Raw genomic sequence first — 27,810 nt, forward strand, 5'->3', positions numbered from 1 at the left:
TTAAAAGGTCCACTAAATATCTTTAAAGTTCACATATTCTATATTTTTTTATAGAAAAGAATTTCCCAGCAGTCTTGTAGGGTCCCTTGGAAATAGCTGTAGTTTAGAGGTCTGAACATGGTCTTTTCTGGAGTTCTGACTCAGTCTTCTTCTCATCGGAGACATATTTTTCATCTCTTTTTTCTCTTGAATTCCAAACAAGCTAAATATATGGTCATCTGTGTTGGAAGTTTAATTCCTGTGTGTGTGTGTATGGTGTGTGTGTTAAGATGCATTCTTTAACTGCTGTAAAAAAGAGGCCTCCAAAATACAGTGGCTTAATAACAAGGTATAAATTCTATTTCTCTCTCTCATCGTAGTTCAGAGATGAGCTGGTGCCAGGGACCCAGGTTTATTGCTCTGCCCTTCGCTAGAGAGGGGTCAGCAAACTACAGCTTGCAGGCCAAATCCAACCTGCCACCTTTTTTTTTTTTTTTTTTGGTGAGGAGGATTAGCCCTGAGCTAACATCTGTTGCCAATCCTCCTCTTTTTGCTGAGGGAGATTGGCCCTGCGCTAACATCTGTGCCCATCTTCCTCTACTTTGTATGTGGGATGCCTGCTACAGCATGGCTTGATAAGCGGCGTGTAGGTTTGCGCCCGGGGTCTGAACCTGTGAACCCCAGGCTGCCAAAGCAGAGCATGCAAACTTAACCACTGCCCTACTGGGCCAGCCCCCTACTCTGTTTTTGTAAATAAAATTTTGTTGGAACACAGCCATGCTCGTTTATTTTTGTATTATCTATGGGTGCTTTGTCGCTGCATTGCAGAGTTGAGTAGTTGTGACAGACACTATATGGCCCACAAAGCTGAAAATAATTACTACCTGGCCCTTTCTTGAGAAAGTTTGCCAACCCTTTCCCTAGGGTGTCATCATCTTCATGATTAAAGCTAGCTCACAGGAGTATGTTTACGTGGTAGTCTGTGGGAGGGAGAAAAAGAGGACATGGAGGGCAAGCATATAAAAATATGATCTAGAAGTCACACATATCACTTCTGCTCCCACTCCATTGGACGGAATTCAGTTACACAATCACACCTAGCTCCAAGAGATGTTAGGAATTGTAGTCACTAACTGGGTGGCCTTATACTCAGCGGAAATTCAGGAGATTCTGTTACTCAGTAGATGATACAAAGAAAATTTGCTGGAGGGCATTTAATAAACTGCCTCAGTTTGTTCCTCTGGCTACCCATTATCCTTTAACACCCTTTTTCTCACTTTAGAACATACTTAGCCTTTCCCCAAAGAAGACAGCCCAAAGTCCCATCCAGTTACTACATTCAGCTCTAAGTCCAAGATCTCTAGGTAATGTGCAGTCCTTTCCATTAAATGTGCATGTGGCTTTTCATGGGCCAGTGACCTAAAATACAAGTTAGCTACCCCTTGTTATTCCTTCTTCCCCCATATACTCAATATACAGTGGTGAAACAGGAACAGGATAACTCCCATTTGGAAAAAAGAAGAATGAAAAATATGCAATAATCATTGGTCCATGGCAGTTATGAAATCCTTCTGGGCAAGAATTGTGATGATTTCCTGCCATGTAGTGGAGGAATGCCTCAGTTAGCCCTCTGGCTGCCCCTGGTTCTCCTCTCTGGAAGTAAATCCCTTGCCCATCATCAGAAGCACCTGGCTTTGTGTTCTGGGAAGTTCTTCCTTGTTCAGTTTTCTTTGTGATTGAGTTTTGGAGACCATGCCTTCTTGGGGAGGGGTTTCACAGCTCACTTCCTGTTGGTGTAGGAGTGGGGCCACAAAGATTACTCCACTTATCAACCATGGGCTTTTGAAGGCCAATACAATTCCTTCAAAACTTAGTAAGGTTCTGGACTGTTTGCTTCTGGTCAGCTTGAGGTATGAGTAACTGTACCCCAGGATTTCTAGATAAAATAACTTTTTCTCTTTTATTTGATCTTTGACATTGGGTTGCTCCAGGGTGAGAATCTAATCTTCTCGTTTTGGGGTATGAAAGCAGTTGGTTTTTTCACTTTCTGTCTTTTTCTAACGATTTTTCTTATGGCTTAGTTGGTGTGTTGTCTGCATTCCAAGTTATTGTAGGAGACAGTATACCAAATGTTTTGTTATAACAGGGAGGCCACCAGCTTTCCAGTTTGCAGTATCTGTTTCCTTGCTACCTACTACCCTATTGCTAAGCCAGCATCACATATTTCATTTTTTTAAAATAGCAGCATCCTATGTGAATTTCAAAATTTCTATATTGATTAGTGTACAGGTTAAGCTGTTGTAATAAAGAGATCCAAAAAGTACAGTGAACCCAGATAAGTTTATTTTTCCTTCCTGTCATAATCTGAGGTGAGCTCTCCAGGGCTGGTAGGACAGTGTTGCTCCCTGGGGCCATCTTGGGATTCAGGTTCTTTCTGTTTTGTTTTGCCATTCTTAGTATGTTCTCATTTGCATGGTTGAAACTGGATTGTGCTGTCATGACCATGTTTCAGTCCATAGAAGGGGAAAAGCCAGAAGAAGAGGAAAAGCAATTTCCTTTTCAAAACGTGATTCAGGGATTATGCATATCACTCACTGATGCTGACATTACATTGGTCAAAACTTAGTCACTAGCTATAAGAGGGGTTGGAAATGTGGTCTCTAGCTGAATGCCATGTTTCTGGGAAGGATACTAGAAATACTAGAAACTAGGGCACAATGGAGAGTCTCCCACAGTATATTTTTTTGCCTGCATATACTTATGCCTAATAGAGTAAAGTTGCCCATGATCCCAAGTGAAAAATACTGTTTTTCCCGAGCTTTGATTTGAGTTTGTCATCCATGACCAGGGATGTGGTGTAATAATCAGAGAGGGTGAAATTTATTATCATATGCTAAAAGCCTTTGGTGGTTCTTATAAACACTGGATATTTGAGTCAGGGAGAAGCTATAGATAAGCAGTGGTCCACCAGCTGGACAAGATGAAATATTTACGTTTGCTTGTCTTTCTTCTTTGAGTGTGCGGTAAAACTTGCCAAAATGGTTGGTTATGTGAGTGCTGGGACTGTGGAATACCTCTACAGCCAGGATGGCAGCTTCTATTTTCTGGAACTGAACCCTCGGCTACAGGTGGAGCACCCTTGTACAGAGATGGTGGCTGATGTCAACCTCCCTGCAGCACAGCTCCAGGTGAGTCACGCTGATCTTGGCCCAAAGAGTTACCTAGAGAAGTTCTGAATGTCAGAGATACCTGAAAAACTGGTTTAACCAGTGTCTGATAAGAGAAAAGCACCTCCTATCTGAGTCTCATCTAATGTTCATCTCTTGTGCTGTATGAGTTGTGACGTGTAGATTGGTTTTCCTGATGTCATACAAGTCTAGGAATATTATTATATTTTTTAGCCAGACACATCTGATATAAACTGTCATATTTTAGATAGAAACTATAAAAATAATATGTTTTAATCAATTGTTTTAATTATAGAAAACCTTACAACTGTGTAATTATCCTCTACTCATTTTTACCGGTGTTCTATATTGAAGCAATTCTGCATCGGAGTGGTGGTTGAGGTTTTTCCTGGCAAGACTGTGGCAGCACACATTTATATTTTTAATGTTTAAAGTCGTAGCTGTCAATATTATTTTCTCCATTCAGCCCAGGAAGCAAGTGTTATGGGAAGCAATAGTAGCTAATGATGAGGTTTGATATTATTTGTATCTAACATATTCTTTTGGATATAACATAGCATTGAGAACCTCTTCTGGGTTCCAGTTAAGGACTAAAGATTGATTGATTGATTGATTTGATTTTTTTTTTCCCCCCCAGTGGTTTGTGGGGATAATTATGAGGTAATTATGACATAGTTAGGACTTTTTAGCTGTCTGAACTTCTTGGATAGCCACTGACACTGACTCTTCCCTTGGATATTTTCATTCTGATCCTTTGTTGGAGAAATGACAGTAGAGGGAAATTCATGTCTATTGCATTAGGAATTTGGGAACTTTTTTAGGAGTGGGAAGTATTTAGCAACTTATCTGCAGTGACATTTGGTTTCAAGTAACTTGGAGTTACTAATTTGATGATTGTAGAATATAGTCTATAGAAATAGAATGTTTTAGGTGGTGGCTGCTAAAATGAAAAATCTTGTAGGTAATCTTATAGCCTCCACGTTTTAAGGAAAGTAACTGTGAAAAGTGAGTGATGTGTGTTTTATTACCTTTCAGATTGCCATGGGGATCCCTCTATACAGAATCAAGGATATCCGTATGATGTATGGGGTATCTCCCTGGGGCGATGCTCCCATTGATTTTGAAAATTCTGCTCATGTTCCTTGCCCAAGGGGCCATGTTATTGCTGCTCGGATCACTAGTGAAAATCCAGATGAGGTAACCCATCAGTTAAAAGGTTTACACTTTTATTTTTCCTGTGAAATTTAATATTAAGGTAGTATCTGAGGGCATACTTTTGAAATATCTTGGGACTTTGTCTGGGGAGGGAAATTTATGAGGTTTCATCAGAGCAGACAAGTAAGTGATCACTGCTCCATTGGTCATTTAATCCTACTTTAGTCACCATAGAGTCCTCAGTGGGTTTGTAGCACTGGATGTTAGCTCTCAAGTCTTTATGATTTTTGTGCATCATTTCATTTCTGCTTTTGTGTGTGATTAACACAGAGCCTGAACAATGAATATATAAATGTTCTCTTCCTTGGAAATATAATATGGTCTCTCATATTCTTCATTCTCTAACAGGGTTTTAAGCCCAGCTCAGGAACAGTGCAGGAACTGAATTTCCGCAGCAATAAGAATGTTTGGGGTTATTTCAGTGTTGCTGCTGCAGGGGGACTTCATGAATTTGCTGATTCTCAGTTCGGCCACTGCTTTTCCTGGGGAGAAAACAGAGAGGAAGCAATTTCGTGAGTATAATATCATTTGATTGCATTTTTTAAAATAAATTTGTGCTAATCTTCAGTGAAGGTGTGAGCGCGGGAATGGGACTCATTTATCTGCTATAAAAGTACTAACGTGGGCAACCTTTTTGAAGAAATATATCTTCAATTGTACTTGCATTAATGTTGTGTTAAATTGTGCAGTGTTTGGTGGATGTTTTTCTTTTTGTTCTGAGCATTTTCAGGTATTTCTGCTTTCAAATGTTTCTGATAAACTTATAAAAATTGATTACTTTAAAGATATATTTTTCCAAGGGCCGGCCCCGTGGCTTAGCGGTTAAGTACACGCGCTCCGCTGCTGGCAGCCCGGGTTCGGATCCTGGGCGTGCACCGACGCACTGCTTCTCCAGCCATGCTGAGGCCGCGTCCCACATACAGCAACTAGAAGGATGTGCAGCTATGACATACAACTATCTACTGGGGCTTTGGGGGGAAACAATAAACAAATAAAATCTTTAAAAAAAATAATAATAAAGATATATTTTTCCATAAAAACAGTATTGTTATTGGAGGGAGGTAGATTCTTGACCAAGATTTTGGCATCATATAAATCACAGATAAGATCTGTTATTAGTCATCAAAATAAAGGTATGGCTGTAAATGTCCTATAGTGATTTAAAATAATAAATTAAACTGCTTGTTACATGCAAATGGCATAAGAGAACTGTCCACATTGCTTATATGAGACCTCAGTGTGCAATGAAGTATACACACAGCTTATACAAATATAACTGGTATATCATAAGTGTTATTAGTTAATATCTTATTAAACATAAACTTTAAATATTAAATTAATAGCAATTTTGCTTGCGTAAAAAGTAGGGCTCTAGGAGGTAATTTTGACAGTTTAGATATTTTAGAATATTTGCCCAAAATTGAACTAGTTCTCTCTATTTTTTAATTGTCTGTTTCCTTCTAAATGCCTTCCTTCTAAATGCATTTAATACCATTCCTTTGATCTGAACTATACACATAGACGCAATCAATAAATATTTATTAATAATGTTGGTTTTTAATAATGTTTTTAGAAGTAGAGAAGTCTCAATTTTTCTCTATTTTGTCCTTTGCAATTCTTCCTATTTATTCAAAACTGTAAGTGCAGTTTTTCAGAATTAAAGCCATGCCACCAGAAAAACCATCTGGTATAAAGTTGCCTTTTTTTTTTCCTTCACAGCCTTATCCTGCTTTGCAAAAGTGAAGAAAGTTTACACTAGAGCTTGCAAATCGGTGGCTTTCTGACTAGTCACAACCACAGATGTGTTTTGATTAGCTTACAGTATTAATTTTTTTTGAATTGCCAATATTTAAAAATTGGGAGATGGAAATAAATATATGGATTTCTGCCTTTTCTTTAAAAATGGGATGATAATGACACAATTGGTTTTATATTCCACTTGGCAAAAGTTAGCTGAAGCTTTGTGTGGCTGCTTCTTTTAGAGGAAACATGAACTTTCTAGTCGCACAGCCCCCATCCGGTCTGCCTCACTCATTTACATTCCCAGAGTGGCCTCTATTGGTATTTAGGTTCACAGTCCTGATTAGGCAGACCACTGAATATTTTCTACAGGACATGTCCTATGACCTGGTCCAGAAGCCTTGCTCTTTACTTCCTGACCTGCTGTGTACCTTTCTCTACAATGTAAAGCTAGCTAGGTTAGCTTTCAGCGTGTTAAAAACATGGTCTCTACAATAAGCTTGCCTCTTGACACCGTGTCAAAAGTTCATTCTTCAGCTCAGAGTTTGTTTGTTCTTTCGTCATAACATTAGGTCTGTATTCTTGACCTGAGTGTTCATATTCTTGATCTCCAGAATAGCCCCAACCCATATTTCCAGCCTTGTTTCCCATGTAATTTAGTCTACTATGGGAACAGGACCACGTCTGTCTTGTTGCTGCCATATCCCCTGAACACAGTAAGCGTTCAGTAAATGTTTGTTGAATGAATGGATCTGCCACCAGTTCCAGTCCTCATGTCCTCTGCTTCATTCGTCCCATTCCCCGGACACAGCCCGTTTTCTTCTTCCCTCTTTCCCTTGGTTCTTGCTGTTTCCTCTGTCCATCACTCATTCACTCCATTCAACAAATATTTACTGAATATCTACTGCTTATGACAATATAATGAAGACCAAAATAGGGTCTCTACCCTTATGGGACTTTACAATCCAGAGGAAGAGGGGCAAATAAGGAATTAAACACAAGGTAGTAAGTGCTACCTATGATGGTGGAATTTTATAAGGATGTTACAGGAGGATATGGCTGAGTCAGCTGACTCAGTCTAGAGAGGGTCAGGGAAGGTTTCCCAGAAGGAAGTGGCATCTAAACTGATATCTGAGAAGTGTATAGGAATAAGCCAGACCAAGAGAGGGCGTAGAGAGGAGGATGGAAATGGGAAATAGAATAATGTTCTAGGCTGAGAGAATGCCTGGACTGCCTGGAATAATATTCCTATCACAGTCATAATCCCAGCTGTACCTGTTTTTTTTTTTTTTGGTGGGGGAGACTGGCCCTGAGCTAACATCTGTTGCCAGTCTTCCGCTTTTTGCTTGAGGAAGATTGTCCCTGAGCTAACATCTGTGCCATTCTTCCTCTATTTTGTATGTGGGATGCCTGCCACAGCATGGCTTGATGAGCAGTGTGCAGGTCCACACCTGGGATCCGAACCTGTGAACCCGGGCCACCAAAGCAGAGTGCAAGAACCTAACCACTATGCCACTGGGTCAACACCCCCAGCTATACTTTTTTTGTGTGTGTGTGAGGAAGATTAGCCCTGGGCTAACATCCATGACCATCTTCCTCTACTTTATATGCGGGACGCCTGCCACAGCATGGCTTGATAAGTGGTGCCTAGGTCCACACCTGGGATCCGAACATGTGAACCCTGGGCCACCGAAGCGGAGCGTGCAAACTTAACCACCATGCTGGGCCAGCCCCCCTAGCTATACTTTTATCCCATGTCGGGTTCCACATTCTTCATGAAACCACAGGGAGATGTATTTTCTCCTTTCTTAGAACCTTTCCAGCACTTTGCTTATATCTCTCTACTGGCATTTATGATATTCTGCCATACATTTTGAGAGCAATTATTGTATCTATATTCTCTCTCCCTCATGGGCCTAGTATATCTTGTGTTTGTGAGGTGCATAATAAGTATTTACTGAAGTAGGACCTGCCTTGTGTAGGATAGACACTGGGCAGAGATATACAGGGAAAAAACCCATAATATTTTAAATTCTATTAAGATTAGATCATTTTACACTTAATTGAGAAGTAATAAAAGTAATGAGCAAGTCATTCCATAGATGTCTAAGATGCAGCTTAAAGAAAAAGCATTCTCACATGCAGTGTCAGGTGATACCTGACTGTACCCAGCCAGTTGCCTCATTGTATGGAAACCTTTAAATTAAGGTATTGGCATGTGTCAAAATTCATTGAACAGTATACTTAAAATAAGTATATTATATTATATGTAAATTATACCTTAATAAAATAAATACAGTGTAAGGAGAGGAGAATTATGCCCTAATTCTAGTTAGCCAGCAATAAACAAATAGAATGATGGAAACCTAGTAAGTGAAAGCTGAAGGTAGTTTGCACATAATTTGTTCTGTACTCTATATAATGAAATGTATGTGATTTGCTGATGCACTTATGGTAATATCAGAATTCATAAGTTTACTGGCTTCTTGCAAATTCTCCTATCTGGAATGCATGTAATGAGCACACTTATATTTGCACCGTCATTTGTTCTTGGAACTGTCTGTCTCTCTCTCCTCCCTCCTAAGACTCCAAAGGAATGAAACGATTCTTTAAAATGATTGAAAAACACTAAACATTTGTTGCTGAAACAGATCTGCTTTTGTTCTTCTCTCAGAAACATGGTGGTGGCTTTGAAGGAGCTATCTATTCGGGGTGACTTTCGAACTACAGTTGAATACCTGATCAAATTGTTGGAGACTGAAAGCTTTCAGTTGAATAGAATTGACACTGGCTGGTTGGACAGACTGATAGCAGAAAAAGTACAGGTGTGTATTTCTCCATTTGCACGAACAGCTTCTGGGATTGGGTTTTTATAGGCTTGTTGTGTGATCATTCCATGTCACTAGGTAAAATTTATTTGATTCTAATGTGAATGGTTCTTGATCTGCTTGGAAAAATTTAGGAGTCAGTGTAATTTTAGCACTATAAGAGTTCTTGTGCCTGTGTTACATAGTCATTTTATATGTTCTAGTGTTACTTCCTGGGATATATTTGAAGAGAGGTGTGTAGGAATTGGAATACTTTCTCTTTCCTCATTTGATGTTAAATCTGGTTGATAGTTATCAACTTTTATATCTGTCTACCACGTGCTAATGAGAGGGGCTTCATTTAAATCAACAGAGTTACCCCTTGTTCCTGAATTGCTGGGCTATTCTAAATTACCCAAGATTTTGTATAAAATCATTAGATTCATGTAAATTATCCAAAGGTCCAAATTTTGGTTATACACCATTTTTCTTTGAGGTTATCAGTAGCCAAATCTTTGTACCTTTTTGATTTTATTGCTGATAAAAGCTTGCTTTTTTGCTGCTCTTTGATTGGCTCAGTGGAAATCTTGGGGAGAGTGAAGGGAAAGGTGTTTTTCATCTCTATTCAAATGAAGCCTCTATTCAAATTCTAAAAGTAAATGTGTTTTTTTGGGTTTTTTTTGTGAGGAAGATCAGCCCTCAGCTAACATCTGTGCTAATCCTCTTTTTGCTGAGGAAGACTGGCTCTGAGCTAACATCCATTGCCAATCCTCCTCTTTTTTTTTTCCCCCAAAGCCCCCCAGTAGATAGTTGTACGTCACAGTTGCACATCCTTCTAGTTGCTGTATGTGGGACACGGCCTCAGCATGGCCGGAGAAGAGGTGCATCGGTGCACGCCCGGGATCCGAACCCCGGGCCGCCAGTAGTGGAGCGCACGCACTTAACTGCCAAGCCACGGGGCCGACCCCAAAGTAAATGTGTTTTTATCTCAAAAATCAGTTGGGCCGTGAGGATGGAGATTCTCAATACTGTCTATTTCTTCACAGTATATTTGAGCTTGATTTAAATTGAGGGGCCATGGGGCCGGCCCGTGGCTTGGCGGTTGGGTGAGCGCGCTCCGCTGCTGGTGGCCCGGGTTCGGATCCCAGGCGCGCGCCGAGGTGCTGCTTCTCCCGCCATGCTGAGGCCGAGTCCCACGTGCAGCAACTGGAAGGATGTGCAGCTATGACATACAACTATCTACTGGGGCTTTGGGGGGAAAAAATAAATAAATAAAATCTTTAAAAAAAATAAAAAATAAAATAAATAGAGGGGCCGTGGTGCCAAGTGACCATGCTTTTGATCTGCTCTCTTTTTCTTCCTTTCAGGCAGAGCGACCTGATACCATGCTGGGAGTTGTTTGTGGGGCTCTCCATGTGGCAGATGTGAGCCTGCGGAATAGCATCTCTAACTTCCTTCACTCCTTAGAAAGGTAGACTTTGTTTCTCATAGGCTCAAGCTGACCAATGGTCCTGAGTACAAGACTGAAGTTCAAAGACCCATTTATTCTTTTCTCTTTTCTTGGCGGCTTGTGAGTGCTACCTGTTATTCAGTGACCATGGTGGCAGGGGAGAGAAGGGATATAGGAGTTTATGGCAAATTATTTTAGGATTCTAACTGCAGGTTTAGGTTGCTTTTTAAAAACAGGAATCCAGCTGAAGTAAACATTCTGTCCTGTACAAGTATCAGATTTTTTCAAACCTGGTGATGAAAATCTGGTATTTTCTCTAGCATCCAACCTTGAATATTTCCTATATTACCTGCAACACCTTTTAGGAATTAATAATTGAGGCTGAATTCAAGATGACCTCATGAGTCTTTCAAGTAGAGGATCTGACTGTATGGGGCTAAACTAATTTCTAACACTGGTTCCGGAGACTAAGCTCTGCTTTTGAGCCCCCAGAGGAATTTTCCAAGAGGCTAATCATTTTAAAGCACTTTAATCCCAGGCACTTTATTTCCTTCTGTGTTGTTAGACTTGTATCAGCTCCCTTTTGAAGTCTCTAAAAGGAAGAAAAGAAACAAAATTTTAAAAATTGAACTGAGATTTCAGTTATTCAAGTCTCACGATAAATATCTTTCGCTTTGTTACTCTTATGGACTAAAACTTTCAGCAGCTCACATTACCCTTCTGTATCAAATCTAAATCCCTCAGTGTGACTTGAAAATTCCTGTATACTTTGGCTCCTTTTTTTAACAGTCCAGTGTTACTTGTATCCATTTCTCAATGTGCAATCTCTAACCTAGTTAAATGGTTTCCCTACCAGTGTACGAATGTATCACGCATAATCTCCTCTACAAGCTCCCCCCACCTTTTTAACATTAGTTTTTAAACTTGTATTTGTAAATAATTTCAGACTTATAGAAGAGTTGCATGAATACTACAAACAACTTCTACATATTCTTTGCCCAGATCTCCAGTTGTTAACAACTTGCCACACTTGCTTTATCACTCCGTCTATTATTATCAAAAGTCTTTCTTGATAATATTTCCCTCCTTGGCAGTGTCCTTCCCTTTCCCCTCCACCCAGCCATGGCCTGCTGCCTTTTTTTTTTTTTTAAGACCCCAAATAAAGTCCCAGTTGATAGGAGTAGATGAGGGTTGATTACACTGGGGCTTTTTTTAAGTTTTAATTTTATCTATTTTTAAAAATAAGTAATATATTCACACAGTTCAAAATTCAAAAGGCACAAAAGGGTATATAGTGAAAAGTCTCCTTCTTACCTCTGTTCCCTAGCCACTCAGTTTCCTTCCCCTTAGTCAACCCATGTTACCATTTTCTTCTTTAACTTTCCAGACATATTGTAAACTTATATAAGCATATATATTTGTTTCTTTCCACCCTATTTTTTTAAAACATAATTGGTAGTATACTCTGAAGCTGTTCTGCACTATTTCACTTGCTTTTTTCACTTAACAGTATATTTTAGAGAGTATTTCATACTAGTACATAAGACTTCATTTTCTTTTTAATGACTGCATAATATTTCATTATATGGCTTTTTCATAATTTCTATATCAGTCCCTTACTCATGATCCTTTAGGTTGTTTCCAGTTGATATTCCAGGAAATACTATGATCAGTAACCTTTGAAATTCCCTTATAAACTTTTAGAACTTTCTAGAGGTAAATGTCTCTCACATTGTTGTTCTTTCAGGGGTCAAGTCCTTCCTGCTCATACACTTCTGAATACAGTAGATGTTGAACTTATCTATGAGGGAGTCAAGTATGTACTTAAGGTATGCTGAACCCCACTGAAGCCTACACTTTACTTTTTGTCTGTCTTTGTTAGCTTGCTTTCTTTAGGTCAAGAGATGGGTGAAAAGTTTGGTTTACTGCAGAGCTGCATGTTAGTGAAATTACAGTCATTGTTTGTGTCAGTAGCCTGAAGCAGTATTTGATGATTCTATGAAAATGTTTAAGTTGTTCCTCAACTTGACTTCTGCAGCCAAGAGATAAAGGGGACCGAGAACAACCAGAGCAGGGAGCAGCAGCATCTAAGGTCACTCTGTTTGCTTGAAGCAGGGCTGAGCCATGCCCGCAGATGCTGATGCTAAGAGCACCGGTGCCTTGAATTTTCTTCCTCTCTGACAGATCTTCCTTACCTGTATCTTTGAGGTACTGAATTTTGTCTGAGACTCCGCCTGGAAGGGACACACTGATTGTCCCTTCTGGTTCTTGTTCCCTACAGGTGACTCGACAATCCCCCAACTCCTATGTGGTGATCATGAACGGCTCGTGTGTAGAGGTGGATGTCCATCGGCTGAGTGATGGAGGACTGCTCCTGTCCTACGATGGCAGCAGTTACACCACATACATGAAGGAGGAGGTGGATAGGTGAGTGGCTGTTTGCGGTCCATTTGCTAGTCATAGTATCAGCCCTTCCTCTCAGCAGTCACTAGCTCTTGGGATTTTTCAAGGCCTTTTATGGTACTCTTTTTTAATTAAAAAAAAAATAGTACATGCACTTAGCAAAAATTTCAAGAGTACAAAAAGTGTTTACAATTAAAAACATTGTCTCTCTGCCCCTCCAATATGAGAAGACAATGAAAGTTAGTTCTCCTCTTTTTAAGCAACCGTTGTTAACAGTTTCTCATATATTTTTTCAGAAATTTTTTATGCATATACAAGTTACATATATGTACATGCTGTGTTTTCTTAAATATATTCACAAATAAAAATAACCTTTAGGGGCTGGCCCAGTGGCTTAGTGGTTAAGTTTGTGTGCTCCACTTTGGCGGCCCAGGGTTCACAGGTTCGAATCCTGGGTGCGCACTGAGGCACTGCTCATCAAGCCATGCTGTGGTGGCATCCCACATACAAAATAGAGGGAGATGGGCACAGATGTTAGCTCAAGACCAATCTTCCTCAGCAAAAGGAGGAGGGTTGGCCACGGATCTTAGCTTAGGGCCAATCTTCCTCACAAAAGAATCCAAAAAAACAAAAAAAATAACCTTTAGATACTGTTCTGCACCTTATTTTTTCTTTAACATATATTGTACACTGTTCAACACCAGTCATTCAGTGTTGTTGTTAAATAACAACATTCAGTGTTGATAGGTAAATGAATTAACATATGTAAAGTGCTTAGAACATTGCCTGGGACATAGTAAGCATTCAAGAAATGTTAGCTTTTATGTCATCATCATTTTCCTGTTTTTTTGTTTTAGAGGTACCTGTTCTTTTTAATGGTTGTATAGTATTCCATTGTGTGGATGTACGGTAATTTGTTTAATCTGACCCTTATTGAAGGAAATTTTGGTTATTTGGCATTGTAAACAAAGATAGAATGATGTTCTGTGTGTGTGTGCATGTGTTCGTATAGAATAAAGTTTTCAGGTTGTATTTTTTTAAGGTTGACATTGTTCTACCATTCTCTTTTATAAGCTGAGGTGCTTTATTGGCTTGCTTATCTCCTAGATACCGCATCACGATTGGCAATAAAACCTGTGTGTTTGAGAAGGAAAATGACCCTTCCGTTATGCGCTCACCTTCTGCTGGGAAGTTGATCCAGTACATTGTGGAGGATGGAGGCCATGTGTTTGCTGGCCAGTGCTATGCTGAGATTGAGGTCAGTGTGGTGGTTGGGCTTTTGGGTCATGGGAGGGAAGATAGGAAAAGTGTTGGCTGGGATGGACTAGGACTAAAGAGTAACAGAAAGGAAATAGAAAACAGAAAGGAAAGAGCATCAATCAAACCAACCAAAGAGTTGGTTTAATTGGGGTTATGAACCTTAAGATTTTGAAAACAAGTAAAAAGCTCACAGTTTCTATTTGACAGGTGAACAATCTCTGGCTCTAAAAATATGTACTAGGCAACAGCACTTACTGAGTGTTAGGTGTTATGCTAAGTGCTGGTTACAAAGAATAAATGTGATAGGTGGAGTGGGGCCACAAAACAGACAAGTAATGAAATATGAATTCTGAGAGAGCCAAGCACAGAGTGCAGATGGCCACCTAACCCAAATCGGTGTGGGGCTGGGTGGAGGTGGGTGGACGGTAAGGAAAGAATTCCTGAAAGAGGGTCTTGGATCTTAGTTTTGAAAGAGATAGTAATGCAGCAGGTGAAGAAGGACAGAGAAAAATGTTTAAAGGTGAAGGAACAGCATGTACAAAGGCAGGAAGCAAGAGAGTATGTTATATTTAGGGAACTGCAAGTACATATTGGTATTGCTTGAGAATGGACTAAAGTTTAATGGAAAATGGCAAGCAATGATGCTAAATAAGTAATCAAGATTTGAGATTGTGAAGGACCCCATAAGACATACTAAGAAGTTTAGACTATCCTGAAGACAATGGGGATCATTGAAGGATTTTACACAGCAAAGTATATGATGAGATTTGGGCTCTAGAATCATTGCTTTTAGTGACCTTGTTGGAGGTGTATAGCAGGTAGGGAAATCTCTTGGGAGGTTTTTGAAGTACTCTAGGCCAGAAATGATGAGGGCCTAAACCAAAGAGGTGGCAAGAGAGGAAGATTTTTGAGAGAGGTTTAGAAGATATACTTGGCTGGGCTTGGTAGTTGGTAGATAGGGGAGAAAGAGGAGTGAAGGATGAGCCTTAGGTTTTGGCCTGGATATCTTAGGTAGACAGACAGAATGAGCACCTAGATCCATGGGTATGAGGAGGGTAAATTGTTCCTCACTTCTAAGTACCAAACAAGTAGAAACACAAACTATGGCGAAATGAATTTCAACATTAGGAACAAGAAATGTCAGTAGCTGTCATTAATCCCTAAAGCTAGGTTCTGAGAGATTTTCTAATTGCCTTGTTTGGTAGTCTCTTGGAGGTTTTGATAGATTCGCGTTTTTCTGGATTGAATTAGATATAGTCCAAGGTAGATATTGAGGGAAAAATTGACCTCTTTAAATCATTCATCTGTGTAAAAAGATGTCAAACTCTAATTTTATTTATTTTTCATCATAGGTGATGAAGATGGTAATGACCTTAACAGCTGCAGAGTCTGGCTGTATCCACTATGTCAAACGGCCTGGAGCAGCTCTTGACCCTGGCTGTGTATTGGCCATAATGCAGTTGGACAACCCAGTTAAGGTCCAGCAGGTGAGCAGGGTACCCGGTAGTTTTAATATTGCTCTCCAAGAGCTGATTACATGGTGGAGGTAGTTTGGAGGGGCAAGTGATTTCAATGCTTGGTTTGACAGTTTTTTCTTAAACTTTTTCCACCCTGATCTTATGCCTTGTATTTGTGCCGATAGTATTAAGGAACTAGAGTTTGCAAGAGTTCCTATGATACTAAGATTCTATGATTTCCATCATGATGCTTCCTTCATTGACTTCTCTCCTTGTAGCTGGGTATGGTGAAGGGATGTCTTGATCTTGAATGATGAATCTACTAAGTTGCAGTGGTGTGTTCATACCCTCAGTAGAAGGTAGTGGATGACTTTATCTCTCATTGGGGTTGACAGGCTGAGCTTCACACCGGTAGTCTGCCGCGGATCCAGAGCACAGCACTCAGAGGCGAGAAGCTCCATCGAGTGTTCCACTATGTCCTGGATAATCTGGTCAACGTAATGAATGGATACTGCCTTCCAGATCCTTTTTTTAGCAGCAGGGTATGAATCACTTCTCTTGGGGAATGCACGTACAAATAGGGTACTTATTCTCCAAGATAGTTTAAAAGTTGCATGAGGATTTTTTTTAAAGGGAAGGAAAGAAAGCTGGTCTTTGGGATTTGGGATTTGAAGTCTTTAAATCCTTGCTGCTTATCTGTGTCGTTGACTCCACATTTAATTGGGATTTAAACCAGAGAACAAGGGCAGTGTTAGATGCTTATATTGCAATTTCAAAGTACTATATGATAGTGAATTCCAGTATACCATTTTATTTGGGTGATTGGGTTAATTTTGTCTGGATCTTATTTTATTATTTCCTTCTTCTCAGGTAAAAGACTGGGTAGAGCGGTTGATGAAGACCCTCAGAGATCCCTCCTTGCCTCTCCTAGAATTGCAAGATATTATGACCAGTGTCTCTGGCCGTATCCCCCCCAATGTGGAGAAGTCTATCAAGAAGGAAATGGCTCAGTATGCTAGCAACATCACATCAGTCCTCTGTCAGTTTCCTAGCCAGCAGGTATTTATAGATTAATGCCATCATTTTCTATTGGCTACTAATGCTGGAGTTCATGTTGTAGGATTCCTTCCTATTTGAATCCTCCTTACTATCTGGATGTTGTGCTTTTGCAGTTTTAAGCATTATGCCCTTCACAAAACTGCCTCACGATACAAGCCCAATAATGAAAGCACTGTATGTGAAATGTAAAGTATCTGTGGTTATGAGAAAAGCATATTGGCCATGTACTCCATAGAAGTTTGTTCTTGGGGCTGTGCCCTAATTAGAGGTATTTTGGTGAGTTTGAAGTAGAGGGATATTCATAGTTTTATTATCAGGGACTTCCTGCCTACCTCAGCAGCATGCTTACTCTTTGCTTGTAAAGCAAATTTACATGTAGGGAGTAAATCTTGGCAAGTGGGGAGTAAAGTTTGGACCTTGACCTTAGGCATATCTTGCCTGTCAGGGCCTCTGGGAGGAGAGTAGTTTTTATGCTGCACTCATTAGTTCATCTGGGAAAGGGTGAAAAGAAATAAAAGTTGCCTGCTTATTTAACACAAGCCCCTAAACCATGCCCAATAGCTTCCACTTGCTCAACATGTGAAAGATAGTGATTATGTTATAATTATGCAGATTCCTAGTGGTGGTGTTATACAGGCTAATGCTTTGGGTCCCTTTGTTGGGTTGGGCTTCATTTTTTCTCTTTCTTCTGCTTTAGATCGCCAACATCCTAGATAGCCATGCAGCTACACTGAACCGGAAATCTGAACGGGAGGTCTTCTTCATGAACACTCAGAGCATTGTCCAGCTGGTACAGAGGTAGTTACATGTAACTCTAGGTTCTCAGACCTCTCCATCCCCATACCTTCCTTTCTTCTAAGTAGTCACAAAGAGATATACCTCAGGTTGGACTTAGAGAAATTAGAAAGTACTTATATCTTAGTACTCCTTATCTTCTAAATACCTTATTATTTTCTAAATATCTTAGACATGTGAGCTAACGCTCATAGTTGATATTTCTCATGACTTCTTTCTAATCTACATCTTTCTGTCAAATATTAAGGTACATAAATTTCATTGTTTTCTTTTTCCTTGCAATTTTGATGAAACTCCTGATTTTTCTTCTAGCACAGGGCCCAGTATGATATTCTTCTTAACTTATGAAGCTAACTATTGAACTAAAGGAATATTCACAGAACATTTTCAACTTTAAGATACTCATAAATTTTTCAGATATCTCTTAGCCATTTCAAGGGTGTGGTAATCATTTCTACTTAGCAGTGGCAACTTATCAGTGTATTGTTAGGTAGGGCTATCAAGTGGGTTTTGGTTTTGTTTTGTTCTCCTTTTTTCTCTTTTCCTTTATAAAAAAGATCTTGCCTGGGGGCTGGCCCGGTGGCGCAAGCGGTTAAGTGCGCGCGCTCCGCTGCGGCGGCCCGGGGTTCGCTGGTTCGGATCCCGGGCGCGCACCGAAGTACTGCTTGGTAAGCCATGCTGTGGCGGCGTCCCATATAAAGTGGAGGAAGATAGGCACCGATGTTAGCCCAGGGCCGTCTTCCTCAGCAAAAAAAAAAGAGGAGGATTGGCGGATGTTAGCTCAGGGCTGATCTCCTCACAAAAAAAAAAAAAAAAGATCTTGCCTGTAGCCAGATTTCTTTTAGGCTTGGAATTTAAATTAATCTGGTTAGTTGATTCTAGGCTGGCCCCTGTCCTGCCCTATATTCAGAGGGAAGGTAGTTCAGTAGAAAGTCTAGAAAGTAAATCTGGGCCCTGGGTTTATTATTTAATAGTTTGTTATTTAATAGTGTGAGCCTGTCAGGTTTTTCAGTGGAGACTTTTTCTGTTTGCCTAGATACCGAAGTGGTATCCGAGGCCACATGAAGGCTGTGGTGATGGATCTGCTGCGACAGTACCTGCGAGTAGAGACGCAATTCCAGAATGGTAAGCCTCTTCGTGAGGACTCTGTATCTGAGAAAGTTTCCCTATAGGACTGTGCAACAGCTGAACCAGTTCATCCTGTCACTAACACTTGTCGTTGACAAACTCTTTTCTCCTTTCACCACTCCCTTAAAAACTAAACCTCCGGGGCTGGCCTGGTGGCGTAGCGGTTAAGTTTGTGTGTTCCGCTTCGGAGGCCCAGGGTTCGCGAGTTTGGATCCTGGGCACGGACATACTCACCACTCATCAAGCCATGCTGAGGTGGCGTCCCACATAGAAGAGCTACGACTCTACAACTATGATACACACAACTATCTACTGGGGCTTTGGGGAGAAAAAGGAGAAAAGAGGAAGATTGGCAACAGATGTTAGGACAGGGCCAATCTTCCTCAAAAAACAAAACCTTAACCTCCATATCCCACTAGTGACAAAGAAAGAACAGCAGCAAAACACAGCTTGATGAGATTATGAAATCAGTGTGCTTCTGGGAAAGAGCTGAGATAGTTTTTCTAGTAAAGATTAGCATTCTCTGTTGTAGTCTTCTTGACTGTGGATAGCATGAGTTGGTTTAGTCATGACTAGGTTGAAATTGAGAAACCCTATCTGAAGAGCTTGCCTCTCAGCACCTAATCCATGGAATGAACCACAGGCATCTAAAAAAGACAGATTTTCTAGTACTTTTCAGTGTATCATTTATGTGGAATTTATCCCTGGCTTTCTCTGAAGAGCTTCACTAAATGATGTGTAAAGTCTCTAAATGTGAAACACACTGGCTAAGATTTTAAAGCCACATATGCTGATATTGCTTCCTGCCACAAGATGGCAGTGAAACACCATAGAATTTGAAATATTACCTAACATTTTCTTCTATCTGTTTTGATCCCTTTTGCATCCTTTAAAGAATGGCTCTGCCACTCATAACCAGCAAAAATTCTCAAGTAAATATTAGCAAACTGAATCCAGCAATATATAAAATAATATATGACCATCAAGTTGGCTTTATCCCATTTTTAATTAATTAATACAAACTTGATTAATATTAACAAAACTGTTTAATGTAATTTATCATATAATAGATTAAAAGGAAAAATCATGGTCATCAACTCAAGATATGGGAGAAAAAAGCATTTGACAAATTTATTATCCATTCATGGTAAACTCTTGGCAAACGAAGAATGGAATGGAACTTCTTTAATCATGTAAAGGTCTTCCACAAAAACTCTATAGGCTACATCATACATAATGGCAAAATTTTGAAAGCATTCTTTTTTTTTTTTTGGTGAGGAAGATCAGCCCTGAACTAACATCCATGCCAATCCTCCTCTTTTTGCTGAGGAAGACTGGCCCTGGGCTAACATCTGTGCCTATCTTCCTCCACTTTATATGGGATGCCGCCACAGCATGGCCTGACAAGCAGTGCACTGGTGCGTGCTCTGGATCCAAACCCGGGCCACCAGCAGCGGAGCGCGTGCACTTAACCGCTACACCACGAGGCCAGCCCGAAAGCATTCTTTTTAAGATTAGGAATAAGACAAGGACACCTGCTGTCACTACTTCTGTTCATTATCATACTGGATGTCCTAGCCACTGCACTAAGGCAAGAAAAAGAATTAAAAGGACGAGGATTGGAAAGGAATAAGGAGATAAATCTTCCACTATTAGATATGATATGATATCTACCTGGAAAGCCTCAAAGAATCCACATATTTATTATTAGAATTATTTAAAGTCTACAAAGGTTGCTAGATATAAAAGTCAATGTAGAAAATTCGAATGTATTTCAATTTATAGTACAACATTTGTTTAGAAAAGCAATTTAGAAAAATATGCCATTTAAAATAGCAACCCAAAATGAAATACTAAGGAATAAGTCTAACAAAAAATGTATAAGCCTCTTTTGGAGAAAATTATAATCAGTGAACAATAATAATGAAGACCTAAATAAATATCATGGTCTTAGACGGGAAAATACACTTGCAAAGTATTGATTCTCCATGAATTCATCTGTAGATTCATTGACATTCCAATAAAAATCCTAGTAGGGGATTTTCATGGAATTTGTGAAGCTAATTATAAAATTTACATGAAAGAAAAGTCTGACAATTAACCAAGATACTTCTAAAGAAATACAAGGCAGAGGGATTTGTCCAAATGTCAAGATTTAATATAAAGCCACATTAATGAAGAGATTATAATATTGGTTAATAGACTAATGTAACATAACAGCCCAGAAACAGATCCACAAGTATATGAAAACTTACTGTATAACAGAGCAGACATTGTAGATCATGAGGAAAGGATAGACTTTTCAATAAATGATACCGGGACAATGGGTTATTCCTTTGCAAAACCAAAAAAAGAAATTGGATCCCTGCCTTATACCATACACACAAAAATCAATTCCAGATGAATTAAAGACTTAAACATGTACTAAAGATGCAAAACTACTGAATTTTTAGGAGAATATCCTTATCACCTCAGAGTAGGGAAGATTTTGTCATACAAGACACAGCAAGTGCAAACTATAAAGGAAAATCTTGATGAATTCAACCCTGCTTAAGAACTTCTGTTCATGAAAAGATATAAGGAGACTGAAGACACAAGCCACAAAGTGGGAGAAAATATTTACAAAACATACACCTAACAAAGGCATTAGTATCTAGATTCTACAGAGAACTGCTGTGAATCCGTAAGTAAAAGACAACCTAATAGAAAAGTAAGCAAAAGATATAAAAAGATAATTCACAGAAAGGGAAACACAAATGATCCACAAACTTATGAAAAGATGTTCAATCTCATTACTAATTAGAGAAATGTGGACAAAACCATGAGATGGGCAAAAATTAAAAAGTCACGTCATCTTCTTTCCCTGTTTCTGTAAGTGGAAGTACAAATTTCCAGTGTGCAAACCACTTTGAAAAACGTTTGTCAATAAATGGAGTGGAACTTTTTAATACTCTTCAACTTAGCAATTTCACTCTTAGATAATATATTCTAGAGAAACTCTTACACAAGTTATTAGGAGACATATACAGGATCGTTTGTGGCAGCATTGTTCGTAATACCAAAAAAGGAAACAATCCAGATATATAAAACTAGAATAGATAATTGAATTCTCTAGTATATTTCTACAATGGATTACTATATAGCAGTGAAAATGGGTGAAGCAAGGTACACAAATGAACAAAAGGATGAATCTCAAAAACATGATGTTAAGGGAAAGGAACAAGTAATAGAAGGATCCATACACAGCGATTCCATTGTTATTAAGTTGAAAAACAGGAAAATGAAACTATATATATACGTGTGATAAATGTAAAGAAAAGCAAAAGAATGATTAACATAAAATTCAGCTTAGTAGTTGTTTCTAAAAAGGATCACATAGGATCCTTTGAAGATACTAAAAATGTTCTATTAAGATAGATGATAGTTACATGGGTGTTTATTTTTCTGTATGTATATTTCACGATAAAAATTTTTTAAAAAGAGAACAGTTGGTATCATTACTTCCTTTCTGCATAGTGTCTCCACTGCCTCCCCGCTGGGTATATATTCTTTTTATTTCCCCTGGTCCTCTTAATTCCTATTACCAAGATAGGTTTCTGTTGTCACTTCAAAGCTAAGTCTTGGTCAGGAAAAATATGAATTTATATAGGACTACCAGTTTTTAAACAGCTTCTATTTTGTTCTAGTTTTCATTTTGAAAAAAAAATCTTGTGTCAGTCTTTAATATTTAAAACAGATAAAAGCAGAGTCGCCCTGATTGAATGTACTCAGTATTCTAGGAATCCATGGTAATGCAGTTTGAATGCCACTGTTCTGCGTTGTAACTTAACATGGTGTCTGAACTGAAGTGATAATCCTGTAGTATTTTCATGATTTCATAAAATTCTGACCCTTGAGACTATTTAAACACTAATTCTCTTTTACTTGGAAATTTAATTCCGAGGTAAGCCGTTTTCTAAAGAACTGAATATTGCTTATATCCCATGGTAGATATTACTACACTATACCTGAAGCTTATGCTTCTGTTTCAAAACAGCTTTTCTAGCCAGAACTAACCGGCCCCTGGTGGGCTTCTGAAAGGCCAGTGAAAATATACATAACTATACTCTCCCTACAGACCTTTTGACTTAATGCCTGGTTCTCCTTGATCTATGCCTTAATTTGGATTTGGAATTCCTTGGTATTGCTTAGCTATTTCATGGACTTAGAGGGGAAAATGTTGATTCCAGAGGTAGCAGCCATCCTTCTTGTGGATATTGATAAGTTTGTTTATGTGGTTTTATTTTTGAGCTAAAACTGTTCCTTCTACTTAGGGTGAAACAGTTTCAGTGAGTCAAACATGGAACCAGAATCTCAAGCTGGGGTAGTCTTTAAAGATCATCGGGTTTAATGGTATTGACATTCCTTTTTAAGCAACAGAATTCTCTTTTCTAAGGAAATCATTCCAGGAAGCTAAATGAGAGAGTTTAGAGTAAGGGTGGGGGTTAGAGTTATCCCCAACCCCTCAGTTTCTAAGGCACACACTCCCTCCACCTCCCAATTTTTTTAAATGAAAATGAGGCCCAGAGAGGTAATGTGATTTGCCTAGGAGCACATAGTAAGTTGGCAACAGAGCTAGGCTTTGAGCCTAGGTCTTATACCAGATTGCCTGACTCCTAGTCCAGCGTTCCTTTTACTAAACCACACTGCCAATTCTGTACAAATCCATCCAAGAAAATTCTTAAGGTGTTTCTTCTCATTGCTTATCAGGTGCATTATAGATACTAAAAAACAAACAAATAGCATGTAAACGTGAATATTCATACATGGGTGAAGACCATTTCTTTTTGCTGCTTGCAGGTCACTATGACAAATGTGTGTTTGCCCTTCGGGAGGAGAACAAGAGTGACATGAACGCTGTACTGAACTATATCTTCTCTCATGCTCAAGTCACCAAGAAGAATCTTCTGGTCACAATGCTTATTGTGAGTACCATTTTTCAGAACCTGTAATGATGGTTGATGGGATGAAAAAGCATTTCTCCTTCTGATGGCTGTGGTTAGAGGAAAAGCTCCTGTCTTTTATAATTGTGGGATGAGTGGGGCTTGGGTTGTGGATTAACAGTTTCTCACGTCTACCTTTGTCCTTGACCTGAAGGAACCTGCTCCAGTGGGGAAAGGATTATTCTGGCTATTTTGCATATAATCATGCACAGGAACTCAAATCTCTTGACTCTACTTAGAGATGCCCTGTGCTTCCCCATTCCTGCTTTCACTCATGACAGTAGCTTTAAAACTTAGTCTTATCTAACCAGTGTACTTTTTCGTTATAACTCTTGTTTGTTCCATGAGTATAAGCAAACAAATATAAACAAAATACAACTGTTAGAAATCCAGTACTCCCCCCCCCCCAAGAAATTTAAATTTATTTTGGGTCTTTTTTTGGTCCCTTTCTGTTTTATTTACATGGAAATATAAGCTCTGATTATTGTATTGGTAGTAGATATATGCTTTTGTCCCCATAACCTAGTAATGTGAGAATCAGTAGAAAGTGGAAATGAGAGGTGAGACTAGTAAATGTGAATGGGGCTAATGTACATTTGACCAGTGGGTAGAATTTTTGTGGACTTGAGGATTTTTAAAGATGATTTGTAAGTTCTTCCCTTCTAGATTTTTCTGGTTGAGTTAATTCTAGGAATCAGAGAACAATAAGACTATTCTTAGAGTCCCCTACTCCATGAACAATTGCTTGCTGCTGTGTGTTTGTCTTTTTGCGGGGACTATAGTACCTTTTCACTCCTAGAGTTTCCTTTCCTGTCCTTTTGTGGAATTGGTCTGTTTGGTACCTTAATTCCATCATTTCTTTTTGGAGGAAGGAAACTAAATCTTCACTGTTTTTTTTTTATTTCATAGTTCAGAATGAAGGGAAACTATTTACCTCATGTCTCTGGTTAACAACTGTGCTACTCATTCAGTTATCTGCCAACTGGTTAACTCTCAAGGACGTAATGTTTTTTAGAATAGCCACTTTTAAAAATATGTAATTACAGGGAGAGTTCATTACCTTTGCTACCCTAGAATGGCTGGATGGTGGGGAAACCAGAAGATGTATTTGAAAGGAAAAAAAAAATGTCAGCACTGTGTGCTGTTTCAACTTCCCTGACTGACAGTGTTCGGCAAAGAAGTGATATTATCTATGGCAACTTGCTAATTTTTTTTCTCAATCAAAAGACGGAAGAAACTTCTGACTAATTAGATTTTTTTTTTTTTAATTTTAATACAAGGATTGTTAATTCTCATTTCGATAAAGCCAAGACTTTCTGGCAGAAAAGGGTAATGATGAGGGAATGGAAGAATCTGTCAGTTTGGACCTAAAAAGGGGTGGAATTTGCCTTTTTAGGAAGTTAATTATGGTGAGTTTTCATTTTAATATGATTACCTTTTTAAGGACTTAACAGTTTTCTGCACTAAAAATAGACCAAAGCTCAGAATCCTTGGAGCAGCAGAAGAGTAATGATTGTCCAAGACTGTTGCTGGGTTTCTTAAATTCTAATTTGTAAGATATAGGGTCTCGGCTCGCTCCTTTTGCGGAGTGATTGTAAGTAACGCTTGCCTTAAGAATCTCATTATTGGAACACGGAGCCATATTTCCTCTGAGAATTCTGGAGTAGGTTTGAGCTGGGGCTGTTCATTTCTCAAGTAATCACGCTGGTGTGATGGAGAGAGAAAATGGCAGCTGTTCGGAGCTCAGGCCTTCAATTTTCTTCAGAGTCCAGTCACTCAAGTGTGTAATTACACGGGGGGTGCTGCAGAGCGTTGGGCCCTGTCAGAGAACTGGTTTGAGGCTTTGCTTTCTGCTTTTGCCAGTCAGGACAGGCAGAAGCCAATGGGACTCTGACTTGCTGCTGTTCTTTTTTCCCTACCTTGTCATCCTGATTACTTCTTACCTGCGTGGATAGTACCCAAACTTTCTTTCCAACAGGCTAAGCTCTTTGGAGAAAAGAGCTGTTTGTTAGTGTTTGGGTTTGGATGAATAGCATGGGGAGGAGAGGAGGAGGTGGAGGAGGAAGAAGGTTGAAGGTGTGAACCAGGAAGATGGATTTGTCCTTTTCTTTATTTTGGCATTTCACATTTTTCTTTAAAGAAACAAAACAAAATGGTAAACATAGTAGGATCTGTAGATTTTCATATCATTAAATTTCTTTTGAAATATCAGTTATTTTCACCTCATCTTAGAGAATTGGAAATGAAGAGGTTAATTGATATGATTGAGGGACAGCTGGCAGTGACTTATGGAGCCGGGATAAAAGCTCAAAAGGTGCTCTTTTCTGCTGATATTACTGAATGCCAGACTTGGGCTTCCTCTTTTCTTCTTTGGCAATGGTCAGGTCCTCCCACCCCCCACGCCCCTCGCATCTGTGTTAATGGTGGTAACTGGTAAGAGCCATTTTAGTTGTTTGGATTACTCTTTCTGTAGGTTTTACTGTCTTTTACAGGTATCACCTGGAAGTGGTAGCATTGGATTCCCCCAGCTTGGGTTCTCTGCTGGTTCCCCTTTCTTTGCTTACCTTGGTTTCCTGATTGATGATTATGTGCCTAGCATTCCAGTCTCTGCTTTCTAGAAGTAGGAATGTTGGTGGTGTGCTTTGCTGAGCTAGATGATGATTTCTGGGGCTTTTGAACCTAGAGGGGAAGGATCAAGAAAATCAGGCTTCCGTGAATCAATGTTACAGCATGTGGGTTGCCCCAAGGAAACTTCATCAGCTCCAGGTACTAACTAGCGTGACATGCCTACTGGTAACTTGCCTCAAAGACGCTCAAGCACATTTCTACTACTCTATCTGGAACGCAAAATATCAAGTAAAATGCTCAAGTCCTGTCAAGTTTCCTCCATTTGGAGGAACATTGTGTTACAATTGAAAAAAAAGTCTGCAAGACCAACACTAAGTTTATTTTTTGAAAGCTCTTAGATCTTAAGTTTAATTTTATAGGAAGAAACTTAGAGATAGAACATTGTTTATGTTTACTTAGAGATATTTAAGGGACTCTTTACCCAAATTAAGCAATTTGGTACCAATAAAAAGTATCAATATCCTCATAGCTATCTAGATAGCAAAGTACATAGCCTATAGCCACCTTGATGCTGAGTAGTCTTCCTCTCATTATTTATATCTTATTTCTGGTATGGTCCACATAAACATGATATAAACCATGCTTTGTTATGAGTAATGACATGCCTGTGAGCCTCTGATTTGGTTTAGACAGGGAGCATTTAAAATGCTGATCAGTGCCTTTTTCCTCTTCTTAACATGACTGCAAATAATTTTGTCCAATGTGTAAGTAAAGAAGGAAAATCTTTCTCAGTGAACCCAAGTTTACTGAATACGGGTGGTGATAACAATTTCTTGTTAAACCTGTCCTGTGACATCCTTGGAATATCAAAAAGTCCAGCTGTGACTGGAAAAAGCTACCACTCCATTGCTGATATTGAGACTAGTGCCTCACCCAGCTGAACAATAGTTACTGTCGTGAGAACATTACACATTGTCACATTCTTTACATTTTGAATTGCCTTCAGATCTTAGTATGCTAAGATCAGGTTGGACTATAGTAGGCTCTTCTGGCAGTCAGCTGTATAACTTTAGCTATGGTTTTGACACTTAAGCATATTTGTTATAATTCTGCAAATCTGAAATGTTCCCTGTGGTTAGCCACCATCCAGGTTAAGAGTAAAAACAAGAAATAACTATGTGGTACCAATCTTAAGCATTACTGAATAATAATTTTTACTTTGGCCTGCAGATTTAAGCTAGTGATGTGTAGTCCCAAAATCAGCAGGTGGGCTCATTAAACAAACCTCTTTATGTTGAGGAAACACATCTCCTGACATAGTGACCATTTAATGTCATTCTTACAAAATGTTTACCAGGATTAGATGGTGACGTTGGGCAGCCCAGTTGTCCAAAGGAAGCCTGTCCCTAAGATAGAGGGCTATAAACTTCCTTTTTGGATGTTTGCATCTTAGGATGGGTGGTTTTGACGAACAGAATGGTCTTCCATCCCTGGTGGTTTCTTTCAGGACCTGAACACTCTGTCTATGTCAAGGACAAGAGAGGGTTGGGAAGTTACTCTACACATAATTTTCTAATGCCAAGCTTTTTCTAAGTACTAATGATGACAATGGAGAAAATAATATTTGAATGGAAAATTTCCAAGTCAGGATAAACTAATGAAAACAGTGATACTGTGTTTGATATTTCATATCCCAGAAAGATCTGATTTTTGTACTTTATCAGAAGGAGCCCAGGAAGATTGTCAGTTGGTGATCGTGAAAGAATAATTACTTCCATA

The 27,810-nt window shown here is 39.2% G+C and overlaps 1 protein-coding gene across 11 annotated transcripts in view; it reads left to right on the forward strand.

The window, feature by feature from the left end:
- Window positions 1–27,810, forward strand: part of ACACA (acetyl-CoA carboxylase alpha) — a 277,171-nt gene that overhangs the window by 117,446 nt on the left and 131,915 nt on the right. For all 11 annotated transcript variants that reach the window (XM_058560445.1, XM_058560443.1, XM_058560444.1 and 8 more), the window contains 14 exons: window positions 2,997–3,167; window positions 4,203–4,364; window positions 4,731–4,894; window positions 8,797–8,947; window positions 10,297–10,400; window positions 12,127–12,208; window positions 12,661–12,806; window positions 13,890–14,040; window positions 15,395–15,529; window positions 15,895–16,041; window positions 16,370–16,558; window positions 17,256–17,356; window positions 18,390–18,478; window positions 23,321–23,445. In XM_058560445.1, coding sequence (XP_058416428.1) covers window positions 2,997–3,167; window positions 4,203–4,364; window positions 4,731–4,894; window positions 8,797–8,947; window positions 10,297–10,400; window positions 12,127–12,208; window positions 12,661–12,806; window positions 13,890–14,040; window positions 15,395–15,529; window positions 15,895–16,041; window positions 16,370–16,558; window positions 17,256–17,356; window positions 18,390–18,478; window positions 23,321–23,445 — 1,917 coding nt within the window. The remainder of the gene's footprint in view (window positions 1–2,996; window positions 3,168–4,202; window positions 4,365–4,730; window positions 4,895–8,796; window positions 8,948–10,296; window positions 10,401–12,126; window positions 12,209–12,660; window positions 12,807–13,889; window positions 14,041–15,394; window positions 15,530–15,894; window positions 16,042–16,369; window positions 16,559–17,255; window positions 17,357–18,389; window positions 18,479–23,320; window positions 23,446–27,810) is intronic.

Source organism: Diceros bicornis, chromosome 18, assembly GCF_020826845.1.
Source record: "Diceros bicornis minor isolate mBicDic1 chromosome 18, mDicBic1.mat.cur, whole genome shotgun sequence".
Taxonomy (NCBI): domain Eukaryota; kingdom Metazoa; phylum Chordata; class Mammalia; order Perissodactyla; family Rhinocerotidae; genus Diceros; species Diceros bicornis.